This window comes from Eublepharis macularius, chromosome 5 (genome assembly GCF_028583425.1).
Source record: "Eublepharis macularius isolate TG4126 chromosome 5, MPM_Emac_v1.0, whole genome shotgun sequence".
NCBI lineage: Eukaryota > Metazoa > Chordata > Lepidosauria > Squamata > Eublepharidae > Eublepharis > Eublepharis macularius.
In genome coordinates this window covers 128,095,048-128,122,265 of record NC_072794.1, presented here as the reverse complement: position 1 = coordinate 128,122,265, position 27,218 = coordinate 128,095,048, and the positions used below count along the sequence as shown (strand labels likewise).

Sequence of the window (27,218 nt, the reverse complement as noted above, 5' to 3'; positions counted from 1 at the left end):
AACTTTTTCAACAATGCAGACAATTTGATTTCTGTATGTCTGCTCTATCCGTTTTTTTCATCCCTTACTGAAAGGTACAGCTTCCAAGGAAGTCATTGACATCAACATGCTAAACAGCATTCTCTGTGGCAGAACTCAAATGAGATAAAACACATACCTGAAGGTAAACGACTGCTGTCTACATAAGCCAAGACCTGCATTTTTGCTATAACAATGGTAGAAATTAGAAACAGAATTTATAACTCACAATGTCTGAATATTGCCTGCCCATGTACTTCAGATAAACTACAGAAAAGTCTTAGAAAAGGTGATAGAGAGCTCAGACAGACAATAAGAGCAAAGACCTGCCTGGAAGAATGGAAGGAGATCAACTGGAGGGGGAGATGCTATAGCTCTTCCGACTCTGGGGGTTCAGCAGACTGTGAGAGCCGGGCTACAACCCGGGTCAAAGCCCTGTTTTCAGCCAGCAGTTGCTCATTCATCTGCCTCAAAGTGTGAATCTGTTTGAGCTGGTGAAGGTTCTGCAAAGTGAGACATGGAGGAGACAGACAAAGACAAAACACAGAGGATATAAAACAGCACAGAAACATGAATCCAGCTGACGAGCAGGATTGGGGGAGGAGCAGCAATGAGAGGTGGAGAGAGCAGTCAGTGAAGGCACACAAGAAGCTGGACAACATACTGAAGCATTAAAAGGACTGAAAAGGGACCTCAGGTTCTATTCCTCTTAAGGTTTAAAATTACCTCTTAAGGTTTAAAATTACCCAACATTTACTTAGATGTCCTAAATTGGCTTGAGTCAATTAGAACAGGCCACAGCAAAACAAGGTGAAATGTTAATGTTTTCTAAAAGTTTTATTGTCCTGGGTAATCTTGGGAACAGTACATTAATTTCCTTGGCAAGTTACTAACAGACACGGATATTGGTTTGAAAAGTATCTGCAGGGCACACATGGATTATAAATCTCTTCATATGACCAAAGTTTTGGCCAAAGCAGCTTTTGTATTTTATATAATGGATATTGCATAAACTGAAACTGATTGCTTTAAACAGTGATTAAACCATCAATTCCACTATCCTCTTTACAGCATGCACTAGCACTTGCCAAGGAAAGTTAATCTGTACAGGTTAACAATGCTCTAAATTCTCCTACTACTTCTGATACTTCTACTACTTTTGAAAATGGTCAGTGTGGCCTGTTCTAATTGACTCAAGCCAATTTAGGACATCTAAGTATATCGGGCACTTTGACTAGTTTATATGTGAGTCTATTCTCTCTATCATGAAGTAAAAAAAAATCCTGCATCAATGCTAAATGCAAAATATCTGATAAAAATAATTTGCAGCTTAAATGGCAATAAAAATAGACTGATTAATTTTACTTCCTTTAAATGTTGTGAGATTTGTTATCTGTCAACACTGGAAAGCCTCAACAAAAATTACAGTTGGTATGTAGTATGTGCATTTGTGCATCCTGGTCTGAAAAATTAACTTATCAAATTAGATTAGCCAAAAAATCAAGTGAGTGTGTATGTTCTTTATGCTGCTTGGAACCCATGTATATCTTTCGCTAGCCAGCACTCAACAACTCTCTAATCATCTGTCCATCTAGTACTAGACATTTCACAGAAACATGATTTTATTTTAAAAAAGCTGCAAAACCATCTTGTTAAATCTGTAAAACAATAATTGTAAACACTGTTTTTTTATTTTGGGTTTGCCTTGTCTCCCCCCCCCCCCCCGTTTTGTTAATGTGGGGTTATGTGAATTTGTTGTGTAACTGTGTTATAAAATATTTTTAAAAACAAAAACAAAAAAATAGAGTTAGACAATAAAAGACACCAGTTTCCTGAGGCGAGAAATTTTAATGTATTTCTTTTGACATAGCTAACAAAGCAGGAATAAAAGGTAAAGGTGGGTCTTGCACGTCACACAAATGTAATGCACATCTGAATATCAGCTCTGCTTGAAAACTGTACTACATAAGCTGCCTTTGGCAAGAGACCAAGGACAACTTAGTGGGCAAGATGTAATGGTCTGGATCTCATGAAGGATTTACACAGCCAGAAGAAAGGTGATTTTCATCGATTCCCCTACTCCAAACCTCAAGCCCCTGTGATGCTCTTAGGGGTCTCCTTTATCCCTAGAGTAACATTTAGAGGGGGCATTTCAGAAAGAAGCACGGGTAGGGGAAGTGGGAAAGTTACGCTTCATGGATGCAAATCCCTTCCATCTGCAAAAAGTCTCTGTAGAGCTGGCCTGACTCCCACAAACAGTAGATGGGGGAAGAATCTTGAATACGAGTCAGAATCTCCTTGTGGTAACAACAGAAAAGACACTAAGGATCCCATAGAATAGCATCCTTCAGTTATTTTGATGTGTGTGTTTTAAATTGAAGGGGACAGACTTATAATCTACCTCCTGTAGTGATTATACTTTTTAAAAAAACTGTTTCAGCTTCTCCAAACACAGATGTGCAACAGCCAATCAAAACTTTGTCACTTAAGACTGCACAAAGCCTGAAGCGGGCTTCAGACTTTCAACATAGAAGCTCTACTAGTTTGGAAATTGGGTTGTCTGAGACTCCAGTCCTTAAGTATTTTAATAGTGTGATTCTTAGGTTATTGAACCTAGAATTTCAAGTAACAACCACTGGTTTCCAAAACAGAAATACACACATGCCATCTTCCTCCTCCCCTCCCCATTTTGCATTTTCAGGCATGCTGCACCTCTAGCCAAAGAAAATTCTTACTTCAGTCTGGATAGAATATATCCATGGGTATAGCTCACTTGACCTGGATGACCCAGGTTAGCCTTATCTCGTCAGATCTCAGAAGCTAAGGAAGGCTGGTCCTGATTAGTACTTGGATGGGAGACCACCATTAAAGTCCAGGGCTGTTACAGAGAAGCAGGCAATGGCAAACTGTCTCTGAACATCTCTTGCTTTGAAAACCCTATGGGATCACCATAAGTCAACTTGTGACTTGATGGCAGTTTCCACCACCGCAGCTCACTTGCTTGTGACTTATGATTTTTTTTTTAAAAACTCATGATTTGTGAATTGAATCCAATCAGGTTTTCTGAGGGTGAAAAAGGATGAGAGGGTCCCTTCTGACCATCAAAAGGGGTATAAAAAGGATCATGGGACTTGCGTTGACAAAAGCCATGTGGGACATGGACTGTAGGGGAACTAGATGAGTCTAAGTGAAAAAGTTGGCTGGTTGTAACCAGCCAGTAAAGCTGAAGAAAGTACATAGTGTAAAACATGCTATTCTGATTGTAAACACTTTGCAAGATATAATCAACATGCCAACACCCATATTCTATCTCCTCACTCCCTGACTGTAAAACGTTCCTAATAGCTGGTATGCCTGGATTTAGGTTGCATTAATTTAGCTGTTCAGATGCTCAGAGCAGTTATGTTGCATAACAGAGGATCCAAATAAGAAGCTGAATGCATCATCACACGTTTCAGAAAACAACATATTATAATCTGATAACATCCCACATGTCAATACTTTAAAAGGCTTAATTGCTGAAAATTCCAGCTGATTAAGCTTATATGAGTGAGCTGTTTGTCTCTATTAAGCTGAGAAGTACAGCAATCAAACAATCCTGAGAGCTTAGCAGAACTGCTTGTGTTAAATATCAAGCTCAGCCTTCCATGTCTTCTTCCAAAAGAGCTGCTGACAGCAAGGGAAAAAAGTTCACACACAGCAGGACAAGAATGTGCATTCAAATGGAAGTTTCTGGACAAGTAATGAGCCAAAGTGTAACAGCAAAGACCAAGGCAGGGTGCATACAGTATTTGCTTTACTACAAGGTGACTTTGGCTATAAAAAGAAAACTATGGGCAGATAAGGCATGCGATGCATGAAATGGATGTCAGTCCAGAGATTCAGACATGCTGAGAATGGCCGGTATTATGACTGCCACAAAGCTGATGGGCCCATAAAGAATACTGCGTTTATTTTAACAGCTGCTTCAAAAGAGAAACTAATGGGGAGACTGTAATGAGATTACACAAACTAGTACTGCCTTAAAATAGTGCCATACAAATATTTTCCATACATATATTCTTCAGCAGTCAGTCCCACGGGGTGAAATGTCTATTATGGTACAATACTACAGTATTTATAAATGTTACACGGCATTATTGTAATGAGGCAATAATTTCGGCTAGATACACCTCTAGTTTACCATACTTTGCAGTAACTAGGCAAATTATTTTGCATTTTCACTTTTACTTTAATTTTTTAAGGTCTGTAATAAATTTTCATTAAAATGTCTTAACGTGACCTCAAAAGGGGCAATAATACATCTTGGGCTCAAACTAATTCTTCAGTGGAGGATGCAACATATTACACTCTCCTTTTTAATTGCAGAACAGAGATCAGGGTATACAATGGAATTGTAACTTGAACTTTTGAAATGTTATCTTTTAAAGAGATAAAGTGAAGCTCAAATGACTTCAAAGAATTATTACACTCTGTAAAAACATCAGATGCTCCTTTTCAGGGCAATAGAAAATTGTAACCATCTCCACTGAGGCAGGAAATGACTTTCATCACTTCCACAGTTTCAGAGGTTCAGCAACACCTGTTCTTCAAGCACAGACATTTCTTCTTGTTCAAAGCAATGAAGCCAAGTTCTGCTTGGTTCCCAATAAACAAGGGAAATAAACTTGCAAGGAACGGATAAAAGCGAAAAATGCATTCTGGGTAACAACTATTTGCCTATCATGTAATGAACTATCATAGCACTACAAACTTAGTGTAATGTTTTCAGGGCAGCACATGTGACAGCCAGAAGACAGCAATTCTCCAAAACAGATAAGAAAGAACAGCAAAGTCAAAGGATCAGCTTAAAGGGGGGGGGGGGAATCTTTTAACCACTCAGAGAATGTAATAATTAATAATAATAACATAACCTCAATAATATTAAAAATTAATAATAACAACATTTGATTTATATACCACCCTTCAGGAAAACTTAATGCCACACTCAGAGCAGTTTACAAAGTGTGTTATTATTATCCCCACAAAAACACCCTGTGAGGTGGTGACTGAGAGAGCTCCAGGAATCTGTGACTGACCCAAGGACACCCAGCTGGCTTCAAGTGGAGGAGTGGGGAATCAAACCCAGTTCTCCAGATTAGAGTCCTGCCACTCTTAACTACTACACCAAACTGGCTCTTTGCTGTACATCTCAAAAAACAGATCCAAATGGGGCCCCCAGAAAACTACAAGCTTGACAGACTTTTGGGAATTAGTTTTGTGAGAATGAAAGACTCTTTCCTTATCTAAACTGGATTTAGATAAAAGTCAACAATTACATGCTGTTGACTGGGACATTTATATAGTTGCTGATGAAATGGCTATTTAGAACTTTATCCACCAATGTTTGTTTGTTTATTTGCTACTATTCTTATTATTTACTGCTGTGGGTTTTACAGGATGTTTTTATTCATTTATGAATATCTGTATATTGACTATCTTTACCTCTGTCTAATGCCTTGGGTGCTTTATAGGTAGAGCTGCTGTAGCACTGTGGTTTAAGTGGATGGGCTGCAAATCAGCACTTAGCTGGTTTGAATCTTCCTACTGCCATGACCTCAGCAGGTGGCCTTGGATAGGCTGCTCCTCTCAGCCCCAGCTCCCCAGCTGTATTGTGAGAATAATAGTAACACTGACTTTGTTCACTGCTCTGAGTGGGGCACTAATCTGACTTGAAGAGTGGTATAAATGCTATTATTGTTGTTGTTGTTGTTGTATATGAGGTGATATATATTAATTTACATAACATCTCATAGTCACTACCAATGGTTACTCCCCTTCAAGCAATATCTTGAAGTCAAGAAGCTCTGAACTGGGAAAAATATAAAATTCCAGGGGGGAGCAGTCTGCTGCAGCCAAAGTGCCTAACAATGCAATCCTATGTAGAGTTACTCCAGCCTAAGTCCACTGAAATCAATTGGTTTAGACAAGAATAACTGAAGGAAACTGATGTGTAAGAGTCTTACTAACAGCACCTTAAATATTAACAAATTTTTATCGCAGCAAATTTCCATGAGCCACCGCCTGCTTTGAGCACTTCTTGTATAGCAAACATTGGCTTTCAAAAGCTTGCTGCACAATAAATTCACCTGCCTTTAAGGTGTCACAAGATGAAGTAATTCTGGGAGAAATAATTATAGAATATTTTCCTCAAAATGTCAAACAAAGAGGCCTCATACTATGTGACTTCCATATACAAATGACAGCTGTAAATTCTGACTTGCCGAGCACTTCAGAGAAAAAGAGAATCTGTGCACCAAAGCTCACTCTGTTTAATACTGGCAGGAGTAATTCTGTAAATCAGGAGGGTGGCTATGACTGAGTGGGGTCTGCAGGAGAACCATCAGGAATGGGGTGGGGGATCAAGAATGGAGCACTTCATCCCTGCTCTCCTTGTGTAGGAGTGTAGGAGCATTTGCCGAACAGTTGCAAGGAGGAAATGAAGTTTTGTCCACCCTAAATATTAACCCACACAAGCCCAGAGGCCTTAATGAACTGCTGCCAGATTATTTATTTATAATCTACTAAATTACTAAATAGCCTTTATTTACACTCAGATTCCATGATTTCCACAATTATCATGCATTAATCATTTGCATATTTTATGTGTAAATGCTACACTCACATGACAATCAAGAATTAGAACTGTGTAACACAAAGTGCCCTCAAAAGATGTTACATTTTATACAATAAAGGTTAGCTTTGTGGAGAGCTGTTCTTGGATTGCAGAGCTGGGCCCTTGTATGTATGCTGCACCTTACTTCTATGACTGGGCATCAAGAACCAGCTGCTGTATTTATTAGGGCTCAACAACATTGGAGAGTGAGCTGTTTTGCAATACAAAACAAAACAACCCCTTTTCATGTGAACAGAAAAGCTAGTGCTTACTGTGAACTTTAACCCAGGAATCCTTGCGAATGAATCTGCCCATCTTACCTGCCCTCCCCGCAAAAAACAGGAAAGGGGGAAATTGCTCAAGTTGGTTTAAGTAGATCTGACCTCTGAAAATGCAGAAGCTTTCTGGGAGTTCTAGAATGTTTCTGTAGCCAGCTTAGTTCAAAATCAGCTGATGTCTCTCTCCTGGTTTTTTCATGTTCTTCTTTCTTTGACAGTTATATCTGCAGCTGGAGTAAGTGTATATATGTAATTCATGCATGAAGTGAGGTGGGTGGGTGATGATTTTCCAGGGACCAGGATCAGACTGGGAAGTCTCTCCTGTTGGTGCCTTCTGTATGAAGACTTTGCCTGCTATGAGTGTCTTTTGTATGAAGACTCTGCTGTGTTTAACCTGTTTTAGGTCTTTATAAAACAGGGTTGCACTTACCTGTAACTGCTGTTCATTGAGGTCTTCTGTGCAGGCACACATGGGACTGCGCATGCGCAGGCCTCCCAATTGGAGCCAGTTTGGTGTAGTGGTTAAAAGCGCGGGACTCTAATCTGGAGAGCCGGGTTTGATTCTCCACTCCTCCACTTGAAGTCAGCTGGGTGACGTTGGGCTAGTCACGGCTCTCTGGAGCTCTCTCAGCCCCACCCACCTCACAGGGTGTTTTGTTGTGGGGATAATGATGACATACTTTGTAAACTGCTCTGAGTGGGCATTAAGTTGTCCTGAAGGGTGGTATATAAATTGAATGTTATGTTGTTGTTCTGTAGCTTTAAATTTCTCCGGAGGGCGCACGCTACCTCCTCCTACACAGCCGCGGCTGTTTTCCTGCCTAAACAGCCTATATTAGGGAGGTGTGGCACCCTCCACCCACAGTTCCTCTTTCGCCACCGACTCTTCAAACAAGAGCATGCAGCAGGGGAGGAGGGAGGGTATGTGTGCCTGCACAGAAGAACTCAATGAACAGCAGTTACAGGTAAGTGGAACCTGTTTTCATTGGTGGTCTTCTGGTGCAGTCCCACATGAGAGATTACCAAGCTTCTTACCTGGGTGGTGGAGCTGGTTTATTGAAAGATTGATTGCAGTACTGCAGTGCCGACTACCATCTCCTGTCTGTCGAAGACATCTAGAGTATAGTGCCTTACAAAAGATTCTGTCAACAACCATGTTGCCGCCTTACAGATGTCCTGAAGCGGAACCCCCCGACAGGAGTGTCATCAACATTGCCTGGGATCTCATGTAATGTGCATGGACATCCAGCAGACAAGGTAAGTTGACATTCCTATAGCATAAAGTGATAGCCTGCACTACCCATCTAGCAATGGTTTGTGAACTGGCTTTCCGCCCCTCCCTTGGGCCTACATAACAAACAAAGAGATGTCTGTCTAGCCTAAAGCTCTTAGTGCAGTCTAGGTAAAATAGTATTGCCCTCCTCACTTCTAGCGTGTGCAAGGTCCTCTCCTGAGAAAAATGGAATTTGGATACAATTTTAGGCAAAAAATCCATATTTGGTCTAAGGGTAACCCTCTCCGGGGGGATCTTTAAGAACGACTGATCAACACATAGTGCAGCTAACTCACTCACTCTTTTGGCTGAAGTTACCACAACCAGAAGAGCTACCTTCAAGGTCAATGTCATCAAGGGGCAAGTGGCCATGGGCTCAAACAGTTTTGACATTAACATTGTAAGTACTAATTGCAGTGACCACTGTGGCACTAATATCCAGCTGGTACCTTTGTGCATATAATTTAAGCCCATTGCTTCGGGTCCTACCCTCTGCTGTCAACTGGAACAGCTCCTTGCCCTCCTCCAAATGACAGCCTTTCAAATATTTAAAGAGAACAATCATGTCCCCCCTCAACCTCCACTTCTCCAAACTAAACATTCCCAAGGCCCTCAGCCTTTCCTCGCAGGGCTCAGTCTCCAGACCCCTGATCATTCTCATCGCCCTCCTCTGCACCCTCTCGATTTTGTCCACATCCTTTTTGAAGTGAGGCCTCCAGAACTGCACACAATACTCCAGGTTCGGCCTGACCAACGCAGTATAGAGAGGGGCTATGACCTCCTGCGATTTCGACGCTATGGCCCCTTTGATACCACCCAAGATTGAATTGGCCTTTTTTGCCTCCGCATCACACTGACTGCTCATATTTAGTTTACAGTCCACTCTTACCCCAAGATCCATTTCACATATACTACTACCCAGATGTTTTTCCCCCATCCAGTATTTGTGCTTCTCATTTTTGTGGCCCAGATGTAATACTGTGCACTTGTCTTTGTTCAATTGCATCCTATTCACAGCTGCCCACTTCTCCAGAGTATTCAGGTCTTGTTGAATTTTAATTCTATCTTCTTGGGTGTTTGCTACTCCTCCCAATTTGGTATCATCAGCAAATTTAATAAGCAGCCCTTCCACTCCTTCATCCAGATCATTGATAAAAATATTGAAAAGTACTGGCTCCAAAACCGAGCCCTGCGGCACCCCACTGGACACCTCCCTCCAATCTGATGAAATGCCATTGACCACCACTCTTTGAGTGCGGTCCTCTAACCAGTTCCCTATCCACCGAACTGTCCTATAGTCCACACCACAGTCTTCCAGTTTGCCCATCAGAATGTCATGGGGGACCTTATCAAAAGCTTTACTGAAATCCATATAAATCACATCAACAGAGTTCCCCCGATCCAGTAAGCTGGTCACTCGATCAAAGAAGGAAACCAGGTTGGTCTGGCAAGATCTGTTAGGAACAAAACCATGCTGACTTCCCTGGATCACTAAGCGGTCCTTCTGATGCTTACAGACTGATCCCTTTAAAATCTGTTCTAATATTTTCCCAGCAACAGAAGTCAGACTGACCGGCCTGTAGTTTCCCGAGTCATCCTTCTTCCCTTTCTTAAAGACTGGGATAACATTCGCTCTTCTCCCATCTTGTGGCACATCCCCAGTCCTCCAGGAGGCCTTGAAGATGATGGACAGGGGTTCTGCAAGTTCTCTAGAAAGTTCTTTTAGCACTCTTGGGTGCACCCCATCCGGCCCAGGGGATTTGTATTCATCCAGTGCAGCCAGATACCTCTCCACAACCTCTCTGTCAATGTCAATTAGCCACTCAGGTGTCCTGCCACATTTTCTACTATCTCTAGATGTGCCTGAGTTCTTCAGGGAGAAAACAGAGGCAAAAAAGTCATTAAGCCTGTCTGCTTTTTCTCTGTCCTGCATCAGAGATTCTCCATCTACTCCCAACAGCGGTCCAATTGCCTCTTTTACCTTGCGTTTGCTTCTCACATATCTTTAGAAGTTTTTCTTGTTGTAGCGAGCCCTCCTGGCCAGACCCAGCTCGTACTGAGCTTTGGCCTCTCTGATGGCTGATCTGCAGTACCTAGTAACCCTCATATACTCCTCTTTAGAGGTCTGTCCTTCTCTCCATTTCCTGAACATTTCCTTTTTCTCCCTTAGCTTATTCTGGAGCTCTCTGTACATCCACATCGGTTTCTTGGAGCCCTTACCATGTTTCTGTCTTGCTGGGATAGTGAGGGCTTGAGCTTGCAAAAGCTCATGTTTGAGAACGAGCTTTCTCAAACACTTTCTCATTTTACAGATGAAAGGAAGAGTCCTGATCTCCTCAGCCCTAACAAGAACTCCAAAACTATGGGTAAGGAGCACAAAACGGGGTCGCTCCCCTTATCCATTACCCACAGAGAAAAATTTTCCCACGTGAGCATAAGATTGCCTAGTAGATAGTCTTTTGGCATTAAGCAGTACTTCTGCCACTTCAGTCAAAAGGGGTTCTACTGCCGAAGGAGCCATGCTGTCTGTCAATCGCATGGTGGCATACTCCTTTCCACAATAGGAGATCTGGCTCCTGTGGAAGTCGACAGAAAGTCTGGTTAGCCATCTGGAGCAGTCGGTGAAACCACGGCTGCCTTGGCCAGAAGGGTGTCACTATGATGGCAGTCATGTCTTCCGCCTGCATCTTGCCTAAAACCCTGGGAATCAGAGGCATGGGGGGGAAATGCATAAAAGGAAGTTCCTGACCATGCATCATGCTCCTAGGGAGATGCGCTCAAGGCCTCCCCTTGAGCAGAACAGGGGAACCTTCCTGGTCTCTTTTGTGGCAAATAAATCTATCTCTGGTTGACAGTCCTGGAATATGGGGGTCAAGGTATCACTAGTTGAGTGCCCGCCCTGCTCAGTTTGTCTGCAATGACATTTTCTGGTCCAGGTATGTGAACTGCCTGCAGGTGTACATCGTGGCTGACAGCCCACTCCCATAATGCTATAGCCTCGCGGCATAATGACCAGGATGTTGTTCCTCCTTGTCTGTTGATGTACCATATTGTCATGCAATTGTCTGTAAGCACAGTAACATGTTTTCCTCTGACTATATCTGAAAAGGAAATTAAGGCATTAAAAAACTGCCCTCAGTTCCAACACATTAATATGGAGGTCAAGTTCCATGTTTTCCCAAATGCCATGAGCGGTAAGGTTCCCACAATGTGCCCCCCATCCCAGGGAGGAAGCATCTGAGGTCACGGTAACATCAGAGCGAGGAACACCAAACTGAATGCCCTGTAATAAGTTTGCATTTATTAGCCACCAGTGTAAAGTCTTAAGCACTGTTCTGGGGATTGAGGATTTCCTCTCTTGAGAATGAACACCCAGGCGGTAACAGGAATTAAACCATAATTGCAATCCCCTCATGCGTAATCTAGCTAGTGGGGTAACAGCTGTTGCTGAGGCCATGAGGTCCAGCAATGTCTGTATACTCTTAGCAGACTGAAACCTACATCTAAGGCAGGTTCCAATCACACCCTTCAGCTTCTGAGCCCTCTCTGGTGGGGGAGGGTTCTCCCCACCACTGCGCTTTGTTAATTTGTTTTATTGTTTGTATATTGATTTTAGTTCTTGTTTTTATCGATTTTAACTGTTCACCGCCCAGAGCCCCTGGGGATGGGCGGTATATAAATTGAAATATAAATAAAATAAAAAATAAAAAATGGCCTATTAAGGGAACCTTCCAGGATGGTACCTATGAATTGGAGATTCCTAGAGGGAATGACCTTGGACTTCTTGTAATTTACAATGAGACTCAACTCTGAGCAGGTCTGCAAAGTCAAATCCACCTGTTGAAGCAGATCATTCGTGAGAGTGCTGACAATAGCCAATAGTGCAAATATGGATATATGGAACAACCAAGTGTCCTTAGGTGTGCTACTACCACAGCCATGCACTTCGTAAACACCTTGGGGCTGTGGAGAGCCCAAAGGGCAGGACTTGGTACTGATATGCGTTACCAGCGCAAGTGAATTGCAGTTATTTCCTGTGAGAAGGGTGGATAGAGATGTGGAAGTAGGCATCTCTCAGGTCAACCACTGTGAACCAATACCCAGGAGGTAAAAGCATCATCACCACATTGAGCATGGTCATCCTAAACTTCTGTAACCATTTGTGCCCATATCTTAACCGATGTTAAGGATGTGTGTGAGCCCTGTGAGCTACCTTGACTGCAGTTCTTCAGTCACAAGGGAAGAGGGAGGGGGTGAACTGACAGAAAAGGACACGACTCGTGCCTAATCATATAGAGGGTCTCCGCCTTCTTCGATGTTGGAGCATTGGAGGCAGGTTTCTCACACAGAGATGTCATCAAATCTGCCAACCCTTTGATAACCGGGAAGGTGACACTGGGTAAATTGCAAAATCTAATCCCTAGGCTTGGAGTCATTAAGCGCAGAATCGATCTCCAATGCCTTCGTCATGTGTAAAAGTTGCTCAGAATATGAGCGAAAATCATCGTTCGGTGAGACCTCACTGGTGTTGCCCAGAGCCTCATCAGGCGATGGTTCCAAGGGACCACTCGGGCTGCCTTCCTCTTGATCCAGATCTTGGAGCTGGAAGGCCATCGCTGACCCATGGGTGGAATGTGATCCCCTCCTACTGCCTGAGCGAGCACTTGCCGAGAAGAGGGACTCTGTATGGAAAGGTTCCCCCACATCGATGCCATAGTGGTTGGGAAAACGCTGGTGGTACCATGGAGAGCACCCATGGGAACATCATCTACTGGAGCGCTCCAAGCGACAGCTCCTCTTGGATGTGTGCTCCCTCAGGATCTCTCCTTCTTTCTCCGAGGAAGATGATGGAGATCCAAACCTGGGTGATGGGGTTCTAGGTGGGATTAGAGGCTCTCGAGGCACGGGCCGAGATCTTTTAGGTGCCTTCACCGGTTCCTTAGACCGGTGCTTCGATTTGGATCTCTTCTTCCTGAGTGGTTCACTCGAAGTCAGAGCCAGAGGGTTGGATGGTTCTGATTGTGCTTGTGGTGGGGAAGCCAAGTCCTTCGGTTCCGACCGCTGGCTCCAAGAGCCTGCTGGTTCCGATCGTGATGGCGAAGCCAAGTCCGAACCACGCTTCCGGCTCCAGGCTCGACGCCTCACAGGTGACAGAGGTTAGCTCTGAGGGGGTCAGTTCTGACGGCATTACTTGAGTAGCTGGTATCGGAGTCGAAGTCGGATCCGATTGACTTGTAACAGCCTTGGGGGTCTTTGGTTTCGACCCTTCTGCTGGCGCCATCACTTTTTCCCAAAGGGCAGCCCACAGTTTGCTGGATCGTTCTGCATGTGCTTCAGGGGAAAAGCCTTGGCAGATATTACAAGCCCGAGTCTTGTGCTCTTCTCCTAGGCACAGCAGGCAGAGTAAATGATTGTCGGTCTTAGACATTTTCATGTTGCATTTTGAGCAACACTTGAATAATGTCTTCTCAGCCATTACTCGCAATTTTATCCTCTCTTTCAGATGAAGAAAAGGAGTGAAGAAGATCAAGGCTGAAGATTTGAGAAACGAAGAAATTCCAACGCTCAGCAACCGCTACAGTTAGCCTCTCCTAGCTGTCTGCGAAAGAGAAACTGAGGGTGGAGGGCGCTGCGCCTCCTCGATATAGGCTGTTTAGGCAGGAAAACAGCCGCGGCTGCGTACGGGGAGGTAGTGTGCACCCTCTGGAGAAATTTAAAGCTACAGAACCTCTGATCAGCAGGCATGCGCATGCGCAGTCCCATGTGGGACTGCACCAGAAGACTGACAATGAACATACTGTTACTTGTTCAATGTTAATTGTAAATTCTTGTGTTTAATTTTGTTAAAAAACCAAAAAATATTTCAAAAATAAAGAGTTAAAAAGATTGCTCAGCCTAGAACCACTGGAAAATATGCCCCTCTTTTGGTAATCACTTAAGAAAAGTTCCAAAGCAATTAAAAATGTTTGCAAGCATTCCCCCCCCCCCTCTTTTGGGCAGCCACACTCTTCAGCATCAGTTTGCCCCATCAAAAACAACAGCCTCTACTTTCTGGGAAGTTGTAGAGGTGCTATAAAATAAGCAGAATCACAGCCCTGGATCATCTGCTGTATCCAGGTCATTTTTTCCTTTTAAAGATTGTCTTCTCTATTCAGACTAAAAGTGCTACTGTTATGCAGCCAGTAAGATTGTGCAGAGTGCCCGTATCACCCAGGGCAAATGAAGTTAACACAGAGTAAGAGTTTGTGTTAGGATTTGCATTGACAAACAAAGCTAACACAAATTCTTACTTTGTGCTAGCTTCCTGTGCCTTCAATCAGATGTTGGCAATCTGCCAAATTTTATTAGCTGCATGAGTGTTATGGTTTTTTGCTTCTATGAAAGGGACGACGATTTAAAAAGAAGAAAATGTAACTAATTCAGCAGTAAGTCAGGGTGGTGAACAGGAACAAAAAGGGTAAGCACTGGTAAAAAGTTCAGGAGACAGCCACCAATCTGAAAATGTTCTCATGTTAAACGTGCAGTTCAGCATTAGCATTTACCTGTACAAGACTATCTTTAAGATGAAGTTTATTCACTATAGCAGGGGCAGACAACCACTGCATTATCAAGGGTCTCAACACATGGTTACCTGGGGTCGAAAGTTTACTTTGAAGCCCAAATGGATTCCTTCAAGGTAGTAAGGCTCTGTAACAGGCCAACATTTAGTAATAATGGACAAACACAGTCAGGCAAATCCATGGCATTTCATGCAAATTCCAAAGGAGAGGCAATATTAAAGCACAGACTATTTCTCCTGCAAATGGAAAACAGTTCTTTCTTCCTTATAAGTGAAGCATTATGGAACATTTTATCACATCTTGACATTTGGAAGTCATCCCTGAAATAAATGATGGTAAAAACCTGCTAGAAGGCAACTGTTGTTTCTTTGAAGCATGAGACAGGCAGAGATGGCAGTTATAACGTGATAAAGCAAGACAGAAATCATAAGGCTTGGAATATGCTTTCATCTAAAAAGTGAAATAGAGGATAACCAACAGAGGGCACTGTGATATTAAAATATTAATTCAACAACAAGGTTTTTATGACGTGACACTGTACTCCTTCAAGACGCTTGTAATGATACTACTAAAAGCACAGAGAAGAATGTTAGCACAGAATTTTTCATACCTTCATTTCCTCTTCCATTTCAGAAAGTTTCCGCTCAAGGGCTCGTTTTTCCTGTTTAGGAACAATATTTTCATAACAATGATCTTGTGTGATGATATTTGGGAAATACAGCCATCTAAGCAAGGGACCCTCATAGATTTGTGGGGGCATTTCATGTTCCCCTCCTGCACTATTTCCTCTCTTTCTTCCCTAAAAGCCCCCATAGTCTCTCCCTTTTTTCTGCTTCCTTCTCTTTCCCATCTACCAGCCAACCTACCCCCATCTTCAGTTTTTCCTCCTTCCCTCCCCTGGAAGCCTCTACCAGGAAAACCATGGCTGAGTAGTGTGGTCCTGGCTGCCAGGCCAGGCACAGATATGTGATGTGGAACCAACAAGGACTTGCAAGGGGTTCCTCATTTTTCCATGTATTTCCCCCCCATACTATTTCCTCCTTCATTCCTCCTGGCAACCCCCATATCCTCACCTTTCTCTGCTTCCTTCTCTCCTTTCCATCCACCTACCTTTTATCTGCACCCCACCTTCAGCTGTATTTATCATTTATTTACTTCATTTATAACCTACCTCTTTCCCCAATGGGGACCCAAAATAGCTTACATCATTCTCCTCTCCTTCATTTTATCCTCACAGCTTACTCTATGAGGTAAATTAGGCTGAAAATATGTAACTGGCCCAAACCACTGAGCTTCCATGGCAGAGATCTGGTCATTTTGAGAATTAAATATATTGATACAAGAATCACAGGATACCCCAATAGCACAAGTAGGCCACCGGGTGATTTTCATAGTTATTTATGTAAGTTATTTACAGCATTTTAAGTCTACCTATATAACTATATAAATTACAGAAATTTTAAAACATTAACTATTATACCCTCCTATATGCAAAATAAAAGTCAGTGAAACATTTCCATTCACAGGCTACAGTGCTGGGATTGTCCAGACCGAGCAGGTTTCAAATGTTTACATAGCCATAAACTGGGTGAACTTGGGTCAATCACTATCTGTCAAGGACAGGCATTCTAAAAAAATGATGAATATGTAGATAGATTTGACATCGATTAGGCATCATACCAGAACAATAATTTTTGAGCCTCCTTATTTAGAAAATGTGTATGCTGCCATCAGTCCTGCAAAAAACCACAATCCTTTAAATAAAACACCTTGTTGAATAAAACTATTTTAACCTGATATCTTAAAACAAAGATCAGAAATCAAGTAAATAACCAGGCAGGAATCCACTAGAGGACAGGTTCTCAGCAGATGACTTAAGTTCCTAGGCAGACATGAATTAATAATTTATTAAAAGGCAGTTTTTTATTATGTAGCATAAAGTTGAAATGAAATTGTTTATAGTGAACAAATATGCTGATAGACAAGTCTAAGCAAAATTACTCAGTCTAAATAAAACTGAGTATTACACAAGAACTCTCAGTGCAGGAACTGAATCAGCTTTCTGTAGTGGCATTTCTCTTCCAAAATACACTCAAGTCATGATAAATAACCAAACAGATACTGGTAAGCAGAAATACATACCCGCTTTTCCATTTCAAGCATACTTGAACGATCAGAGGTTTTTTCCTGCTTCTGCTATTGAAATTAAAAAGGTAGTTTAAAAACATGGCAATGTTATACGGACACTACATTTTACTGCTGATATTCATATTCCTTGAGACTGGAATACAAACTTTAGCACCTTGGAAAGCATTATTGCCCCAAGTTCTTCTCCGGCTCCAATTATATATTTGTCCACACCCACAAACATATTGTAAAGGGACCAACAAATGACAAGCCACAGTGGAGAGGGGAAATCTTTTCTTTGAGAGTTTTCAAGTTATTGTTGAAGGCTTTCAAGGCCGGAGAACGATGGTTGTTGTGGATTTTCCGGGCTGTATAGCCGTGGTCTTGGCATTGTAGTTCCTGACGTTTTGCCAGCAGCTGTGGCTGGCATCTTCAGAGGTGACACTGAGACGTGACACTGAGAGATCTCTGTCTTTTGGTGCTACACCTCTGAAGATGCCAGCCACAGCTGCTGGCGAAACATCAGGAACTACAATGCCAAGACCACGGCTATACAGCCCAGAAAATCCTCAACAACCATCAGTTTTCGTTTGTAATTTCATGACTTTTCTCATTAAGCCCAACTACCTCCTCAAACTCTCTAATGCCCCCAAGCTCACAAACATTCTGAATGTTTTGCTGAAGGAAGCAAGCTCATAGTCAGTCAATGGGCTTCTTTCTGCCCCCCCCCCCATCTTCTGTTGCCATTGCCAAGGTGCAAGCTGGGAAGTGTAGTCCTGAAGTTGCCTGACATTATATCATGGTGCACTTCAGCAGTTACATTTTGCAGGATGCAATTCATCACTTTAGACATTGCTGAAAGCATAGAAGACACTGTGGGGGACTCCCTCTGGCTAGCCATCACCAATCTGCTGAAGCAACAAGTTAAGTGGGGAGAAGATTACAGGCTCATGGGGAAGGCTTGGCAATTCATAAGTACTGGAGAAGTCTGGGAGAAAAAAATGAGAGCTCTCCAGTGCTGTCTGTTAATTGCCATGCCCTTTCTGAAGCACTCCTAGAAGAGGTCACCTGTCTCTAATGAAAGTTACTTCAGAAGAAAATCCAAGTATTTGTTAGGAAATGGCATTTGTTACTACTAGGGCTGCCAGGTCCCCTGGAGGGGTGGGGGTGGGGGTGGGTCCCCTGCTCTCACTCTCTCCCCTGCCACCACTAACCAGGCCAGTGGGGGGGAAAGGCTGCTGAGCAGGCCTCCCAGTTGCGCTCATGGTGCAGCATAACAATGTCATTCCTGGAAGTGCCGTCTTCATGCTGCACCAGGAGCGTGCGCATGCCAAGAGAGAGAAAAGGTGAATGCCTGCCTTTCCCTCCTGCTGGGAGGATAAGGGGACCTGGCAACTCTAGTTACTACATCAAGTACTTCTATTTTTATTTTATTTTTTTGTCTGAGAAGCAACAATGATCCTTCTTCGTTTCCAGGAACTTACTAATATAAAGGGTTAAACTAAACTGCAGCACTCTTTCTTGCATCTTCAATATTATGGCACTCCTTATTCCCAGATTTTCTCACCTGGGCTATTTTGTCCAATTTTGATTTGATGTCAGCAAGCTCCACCTGGGCATCTTGTAGTTTTGACTTCAATTTTTGATTTTCAGACAGGGCACTCTCATAGAGCTGAATGGCAAAAAGACAATTGCTCTCTTTTAGTATCAGATTTCATTTTTTGATGATCTTCCAATATGCCACTGTGACCCAGACTACTGGCCAACAGACTATTTTAACTGCCAGTCAGTCAATATTACTGAGATTAATTCTTTTTTTAAGAAGGTAAAAACAAATCTAAAGCACAAAAAGTCACAGAAATAGTGACTTAACAAAATAGTTTTCAAACTATGTTATGAGGAATCTGGGGCATTTCAGCAGCATATCAGGGACAACTCTTTCTAAAGTTTACTTACTAACCACAGCTGATCTTCCCTATAAAGCACAGCATTATGGGAGTGCTGCACCAGTGCTGCTCCCAGCATGTTCTTTCAGCCCAAATAATGCCTCCTAGGTACACTCTTAGTTGCTCTGTAATGCTCAAGGCTTTCATAACAGAAAATCAGGGGTTCATTCATACCAATCTGACAGATCCTAATCTGAAGTGATACTCAACTAATTCCTTTTGCCTTTCAACTATTACTATTTTTAAACATTTGAAATTACTTTGCTTAGCACATGACTCATAGATAGAACCCTATCTGTTACTAATTTCAACATGTAATTTCACCAGTATTTCTACCTGATCTTTCGAGCATGTTATGCACAAAGCTGAGAAGTCTTCCAGCTATCAATAACATTAAATCCAGATTTTACAGTATAATGTTATTTTATTTATTTACATTATCTATAATTTGCCTTTCTCACTGAGACTCAAGGCAGATTACGTAGTATAAGTCAATACTATCAACAGCTGGGAAATTCAACAAACAATACAATATGGCATTATCCATCATTCCCACCATCAATGCTGGCTCAAGGAGTCTTACATATTTTTAATTCTATGGATAAGGAACTGAGCAGAAGATAGTTACCTACCCTAAGCTACTTAGAACAAGTCTGTGGAAAGTATACAGGTTAGGTGCATTAATACATCAGACTCAAGCAGAAAGACAGATAAATTCCTAAAACTGCTGCTAAGTTATTAAAGACTGTGAAGAAGAAAGGAGGACTCATGTCTTCTACTTCATGACCTACTTTTTTATAATCCCTGCTACTGTCATCCTCTGTTCTGCTGCTGAGGGCAGCCAGGCGATTCTCTCGCCTGGTATAGGCACTGCTGCGGCCTGAGGGACGATCACCATAGTTATCGCTGGTGCCAGAGCTTGAACTTGCAGTGTCCAACCTGGAGACAGATGAAATATCAGATTATGAAAAAGCAATTTCACTCAGTCTCATGACTTTGTGTTTCCCCAGACACATTCCACCCCCCTAAAATGTGGGATTATTATGGAAAAGATGTCCCATTACATGCAACTAGTAAGTTCTTCCCTAGAAATATTGCACTCCTTGCACTTAGAAAGGGAAGCTGTGGGAAAGAAATCCTGCATTCAAATGAACAAAACACATTTATTCCCTTTTCTACTCTCTGACAATATAAATTTGATTTGGGGAAGGGAAAAGGACTTCAGATAATACTACTGCTGACATTTTTGAAGCATCATCAGGGAGCCTGGTTCTGTCTTCACCAGTAGGAAAAAATATTTTTCATTCAAAATGTTGACATATAGAAAAATAAAATGCATGCTTTAACAAAAGTTTATGTTCTGAAAATCTTACCTGGAAAGTCTTTCATGCTGTAAGAAGGAAACCAAAGAAAACAGAATTAGTGGTTTAAAGAGATTCCAGTGTTACAATTCCAACTGCTGATCTGCAGAAACTGAAGTCTCACAATTAGAGAAGTAAATGGCAGCATCATGAATTCAGCCTCTCAACATTGCTGAACTTGTTGTTAAGCCACCGTAAATAAGCTGTGAAATATTCAAGATACTAAGCCCAAACCTTGTTTATTAACACAGTCACTATCCTCAGACATTTATGACATCTGGTTTACTTTATGTTGACCTTGATTATATTCACTGAAGAACCAGAAAGGTAAACATAATCTGCTTGGAAAGTTTGTGTGCAAAATATGAAACTCTAATCTGCAAATCACATGCACTGCTAATTAAGGCCATTTTGCGAATTTATTTATTTCATTGGATTTCTATTCTGTCCTCCCAGCAAGCAAGCTCAGGTGTATTATATCATTTAAAACACAATAATAACAATAAATATATAATAAACTGTAAAATTCATAAAAACATTATAGAGATCTTAGTTATATAACATAGTAAAATAGATATCAAGATGGCAGCAACGACAATGTTGCTATTTGCTCAACTTCATTTGGAATTAAGCTGAGCAAACAAATATGACACACACACACCCCATAATTCTCAAATACAGTATATTCCTGTCACTAGATAAAGGAAAACACAGCTATGAATGCCGGAGAGATGCCTACACAGATCCATGTTCCTATAAAAGATTAACATGCTATGTTCCGTTTACTGTAGAACCTTCAAGCAATTGTCCAACAGCAGTAGAAGCAAAAATAGAAACGACAACTGAAATTTATTTTGGTCCCCAGTGATCTGCAGTGTTTTAGTGTTCTGGGCAGTTAAAGTATATAGTGAGATAGTTAGAAATCTGCTTAAGAAGTTATTTTATGCCATATCCAACCATATCTGTACTGAACAGCCATGCTGAGATTGTCATGAACATACAAGGTCTTGGGCACCAGACCTGTATCAGATCCAAAGGTTAGGTTTGCCAAAATAGCAGTGCAATCTTAAGAAGTCTGCCCTTCAAAACCATTAGAATTGCACTGTTAATGTCTTTGCTTTGGAGTACATGTGGAAAACTGTCAACAGTTATACTTTGCTATTCAACTGATTACACTCCAGCCTTTCTAATGGCCAGGCATCTCAAGAAAAATTACAGAGTTGTCTGATACCATCAGTAACTTACTTTTCTCCTTACCTCAACATTTGTTCTGCACATTTCTTTATCTACAGTTAATCTGGTGAATTTCATACAAATGGTACAATTGGATATACCCATCTGAGATCATGATGACATCACTCTTTTATCAAAGAACGTTTAGAAAATGGGAAATAAAACTGAGTTTTATTTATATAACCTACACCAAGTCAGGCACAGTATTGCAATTTGTGACACTGCTAGCAAAAACAGTATGCTCCAGCCTAATAATTGAAGCAGCCCTTTATATAGGTCTGAAAGCCTTAATTTAAAAGGCAGATTTCCTTTTGTATATTTTTATGTACAGCCTTCAAGCAAAAAGTGCTATGCTAAATATTAATCTCCACTATCACAACTTTTGGGTCTGCAAATCTTGACTGAATGCAACAGGACACTCACCTCCAATACAGCGTTTAAAAGAAAATTATTTTGCACCCAAGAATGAAACAATAACTATTGTCCAGGTTTTTCCCATAATACTTAAGCTAAAAAAGCAGTCCAAATCAGATTCTGAATCAGATCTGTCAGGTTCAGGAGAAACATTTTATCCCTACTGGCTTTTAGAATCAAGTCATTCCGTTGGACTGGTATTTCATGGTTCCTATCAAATTATTACTATCAAACTATCAATAGCCCAAGTTCTGGTGTTTTTCCCCACAGGGCTCTAGCAAGATTTGTGTTCTAGACTCTCTCACTGATGTACAAAAAAGTTTGGTTTTTTTGGCCCAGAGTTATTTCTATTATTTTTGAGTGAAAACTGTAAACAAAAATGATTAATAAAAAGCTTGTGTTGAAATTCATTCCAGTGTATTACAAAATCCTGCATTAATCCTTTTCAATGACAGCTCCAAATACTAGGTCAAATTTATGGAGATAATCCACTTAATTTTAAGATTAGTAGGTATTATCTTCTAAATATTTATGTTGTGGAATAATGCTGAGAAAGACTTCAAACAGGAAACTTTCTAAATAAGAAGCATGAGAGATACAGGTAAAAGTACATGCACACTAGAGATAAATACAGGTATGTGTCAGGTAGTTACATCACCGTCTTACAGAAAGGAAGAAAGTGACAGTATTTTGAAGACAGGTCTTGGTCAAGCACATTGAATATGAAAGTAAAAATTACTTTTAGTAAGATGTAAATATAGTCTTTAATATCTGAATGAATGGTGGTGGTAGAAAGTGTCATCAAGTTGCAGCCAACTTATAGCAACCCCTGCTGGGGTTTTAAAGGCAAGAGAGTAACAGAGGTGGTTTGCCATTGCCACCCTTTGCATTGTGACCTTGGTCTTCCTTGGAGGTCTCCCATTCAATTACTAACCAAGGCCAACCCTTGGATAACTTACAAGATCTGATGAGATGGGGCTATCCAGGTCAGGGTATTGAATGAGACAAGCTGCAAAGTTTTCCTGAACAGAATCTCATTGAAACCTTTTTCAGTCTTCCGGCATTTATGACTGAAGAGACTGTGAACCTTAAATAGCAATACATTCTACAAGTTTAATTCATGCCAAAGGTAAAATGAAAGGAATACCAACCCCAAGCCAAGCCCAACAAGTAGAATGTGGTAAAATTATGAGACCATACTTCCTTGGAACTGTTTCACTAAAGTACTCATCTGATGCCTTGTCAAATTCCTCACACTAATAGCTTAATAAGCTACAGGAAGTAATTTGACATTTTAGATGTCCTCGGAAAACTTAGAACTTCTTCACTATTTGGAATCCTTGGATACATTTGGTCTGTTTGCATTCCCATGATTAAGTTTATGAAAACTGAGGTTGGGACAAGAGTAAACTTTCTTTGTGCAGCTGTGCTATAAACGGATTTAGAAAGAACAGCCAGCCCCCAACATTATGGCAGCTGAGTTCCCATGATAAACAAAACTCATTTGGCTACAGGCTGTTTTTTAAAAACTATGATTGGCAGAAATAGATGAGAAATGAAGATCTTCTCCCTTAAGAAAAAAAACCCTGGTATTTAAACAAATCCCAGAAATATCAGCTTTATGAATATAGTTCTCCATAAGAACATTTTCAAGAGCAACTAATCTGGGCAAAATACAGAATACTCATATGTGCACTGCATACTTTAAGGTCATTTTAGAACCCAGCATCACAATTTTTTCTACAAGGTTCAGGGCAATATTTTTTAAAGGTAGTGCCTACCATTACCAAATTTCCAAGACAACTCAGATATTGCATCATTTCACATTAGAAACCTTCACTGTGTTATTCCTAAAGTTCAGCAATAAGAGTCCCGAAATATTTCTACATGAAGCAATCCCACAGCAACACAGATTCACAAGAGCATATTTCAGCAATTCTATAGATCAGTGGACAGGAACGTTGGAAGAGGGTTGCTGGGAACTGCACAACATAAAAAAGCTAAAAGAGTGGTAACTTTTGGGACAGGAAATAAAAATGGTAAATGAGCCCAATTAAAGCTAAATTCCTTTTGCATGTCCCTACACGCAAAAGACTGGAGGAAATGGGAAAATGCAAAAGAGTGGAGGAGGCAGAAAGGAAGGAATCAAATTACAGTTTTTGTATTTTTTCCTCCTTCCCTTTTTGCTGCCATATCATTGGGTGGCGGTAGTGGTGGTGATGGACTGGATTCCGAAAAAAAACCCTGAACCCAATATTTTCCCAATAAGGGGGAAATTTGGCCTGGATAAAACTTTCAATAAGTTCAATTGCCACGTCCCCATGGTTGCTGCAGGAACAAAGAGAAAAATAACGGTTCCCCTTCACATCCAAACCAACTGCTAAAGTTAACAGAAATGGGCCCAAGACATTGCACCAAAGAAGAACAGTCTGGGTGCAATTCCTCCCTCACCCTCAGAATCACTTCCAAATTGAAAAGGATTCAGCCACCCTTTCCTCCCAAAGTTACAGGAAGCCATTCACAGAAAGCCAGTGCTGCATATTAACCAGAGTGTTGGACTAGGACCAGGAAATCCTGATTTCAAATCCTGAAGCTCAGTAGGAGAACTTGGACCAGCCTAGCCAAATTCACAGGGTTGTTGTGAGTGTAATGAAATTCACTTATTCATTTCTTTTTGAGTGGGTGAGGCTTTTGAGACTCTTTTTTTTTCCTTTCAGGAGATTGGGGCTGGTCACCACTATCTGTTCTGGCCAGATAAGAGGCCTCGAGCCACAGATGCAAACCTGAAACAGCTCTCAAGGACAAAGCTCCACAGATGCTGGTGCCTGCCTCCTGGCTTGTTAGCACATAGCTTTAGGGGGGTGGGGTTTCCCCCTTACCTGTGCAGGCAGTTCACGGTTGAGCATGTCATCAGAGGGGTTTTTTTTGGCCCTGCTGATTGGCTAAGAGTTTAGGCCAGCAGCAGGCAGCTGGTCTTGCGGGGGAAAAAAGAGTTGTTTCTTCAGTCTCTTAGAGTCAGGAACCAGGGAAGAGAAGGGAACCTGTTCCTGCTTTTGCTCCTGTTCTTGAATGCTACGCAATTGATGGATTCCTGTGCTAGCAACCTTTGTGCTTTTGTCTTTGGATCTCTGGACATAAGAGCTAAAGCTCCCTTTTAGACTCTGAAACTTTCTGACGGCAACATCTGGAACAATTTCAGGGACTTCTAGTGAATATAACCTAGTTTAAATCGTCTGTTGTTGTTTTGTGCTTCTCCACATACATCTATGTTTATTTTGTTTGCTTTTGCAGTTTTCTTTAATAAATACCTGTTCTTAATTTGATGTGGAGTTATTGAGAGTCATCATGGCTTCAATCCAAATCCAGTTCTTTGGCCATTTTGCCATATGCTACCTTGTTGGTTTGTTTCTAGACTCAACTTGCTGAGCGCCTACCTCACAGGGCTGACTTCCTGTTTAAAACTTGGTAGGGCTGGGAATTTGCCTCTCCATTCCACAGCTGAAGGTTTAGTTAAGAGATGCTGGTGGTGGTTTTCTAACCTAGCAGTGAGGCTTCACTTGCCAATCCTTTTGGAATTTTGCCTTTTGACATCAGCAGGTGACCGGCAGCCCCCTTGGAGACCCAGGCAGGTTTGCCAGAAATCGCTACAGTGAGGATAAAATGGAGGAGGGGACATGTGTATGTGCCATCCTGAACTCCCTAGAAGGCAAGAGAGAGGAGAAATTTAGCAGCTCCCTACAATGGCTGAGCTGTGATGGGTTCACATACACAATCTCCCCTGTCATGAGGTCAGAGCTAATGCCTGCATCCTCTCCTTCGCTACCCACAAACCCATCACTCTCCAAATGGCAAGGTTTGCTGCCACCATCACAAGGTAAAAAAGATGATGAGGTGGGCTGACCCAGGTATGGTGGATTGTATGGAGGTTTTATTTTCATATATTTTAATCTTTTCTATGAATTTTTTTTTGCTTAATTTTGTCTTGATGGACATTTGGTTTTAACTTGTATATTTTGCAATGGCTTTCAGCTAATGAGAGCCAGTTTGGTGTAATGGCAAAGAGTAGCAGGACTCTAATCCGGTTTTGATTCTCCATTCCTGTTTGAAGCCAGCCAGGTGACACTGGGTCAGTCACAGCTCTCTCAGAGCTCTCTCAGTCCCAGTCACCTCACAGGGTGATTGTCATGAGGATGATAATAACATACTTTGTAAACCGCTCTGAGTGTGGCATTAAATTGTCCTAAAGGGCTGAATATAAATAGAATGTTGTTGTTGTTATTATCATACAATAAAGATTGATTGATTTTGCTACCCAGGGGAGGGTTTCAACCAGCAACACTTATCAACCCTCCTTCCAATTTAGGCCCCATCTACATGTGGACATCCCACTTGCCAGACACTGGATGTCTCATTGCTATTAGAGGATGCCTTCTTAAGAAGATAGAAAGATAGAGCACAATGAACAGGTGTTTCTGAGAACATTAGTACCCCCTGACAGGGTACCATCATATACAGGAAAAAGTCATCACCACCCCATAAGCAATAGTAGATTACTAGGAAAAACAGTGTTGCACTTACTTGTAACTGTTGTTCATTGAGGTCTTCTGTGCAGGCACACATGGGACTGTGCATGAGCAGGTCTGCTGATTCCGGAGGTTTTCTAGCTAAAACTTCCAGCAGGGGGCACTCCTGCCTCCCAGAGCGCCTGTGCGGCTGTTTTCCTGCAGAAATAGCCTTAGGAGAGGTGGGACGTCCCCTGCTACCATCAGTCCTCTTTCGCTGCCGTACTGTCCAATATAAAGAAGAGCATTAGTGGGGAAGGAGGGAGGGTATGTGTGCCTGCACAGAAGACCTCAATGAACAACAGCTACAGGTAAGTGCAACACTGTTTTTCATCTTCAGTCTTCTGTGGAGTCCCACATCAGAGTTTAATAAGCTATTTACCTGGCTGGTGGAGCTTGCTTCTGTTCACAGGAAGATCGACTGGAGCACAGCTGTACCCACTGAGGCCTCCCTTCTGTCCAAGATGTCTAGCGCACAGCGTTTGACGAACGTGTCGGCTGATGACCACATTGCTGCATGGCAGATGTCCTGTATCGGAACCCCCTTCAAAAGGGCTGCAGAGGACGCCTGCGACCTGGTGGAATGTGCATGGACTTCCAAAGGACAAGGTAAGCTAGCATTATCGTAGCAGGATTTGATGGCTTGTACCACCCACCTGGCTACAGTCTGTGAGTTCGCTTTCCTCCCCTTATTAGGGCCCACAAAGGAAACAAAAAGTTGAGAATCCACCCTAAAGGGTTTGGTCCTATCTAGGTAAAAAAGGAGTGCCCTCCTAATGTCTAGTGTATGT

The 27,218-nt window shown here is 41.8% G+C and overlaps 1 protein-coding gene across 11 annotated transcripts in view; it reads right to left on the bottom strand.

Moving 5' to 3' along the window:
* The window catches only part of PPP1R12B (protein phosphatase 1 regulatory subunit 12B), a 179,128-nt gene that overhangs the window by 17,558 nt on the left and 134,352 nt on the right, over nucleotides 1-27,218 (bottom strand). For 5 of the 11 annotated variants that reach the window (XM_054981472.1, XM_054981479.1, XM_054981482.1 and 2 more), the window contains 6 exons: nucleotides 20,231-20,247; nucleotides 19,649-19,796; nucleotides 18,479-18,583; nucleotides 16,927-16,980; nucleotides 15,395-15,445; nucleotides 349-521 (listed from right to left, as the gene is read on the bottom strand). In XM_054981472.1, the coding sequence (XP_054837447.1) occupies nucleotides 387-521; nucleotides 15,395-15,445; nucleotides 16,927-16,980; nucleotides 18,479-18,583; nucleotides 19,649-19,796; nucleotides 20,231-20,247 (510 nt within the window). In that variant the 3' untranslated portion in view covers nucleotides 349-386. The remainder of the gene's footprint in view (nucleotides 1-348; nucleotides 522-15,394; nucleotides 15,446-16,926; nucleotides 16,981-18,478; nucleotides 18,584-19,648; nucleotides 19,797-20,230; nucleotides 20,248-27,218) is intronic. The other 6 variants (XM_054981476.1, XM_054981477.1, XM_054981481.1 and 3 more) reach the window with 3 other exon arrangements.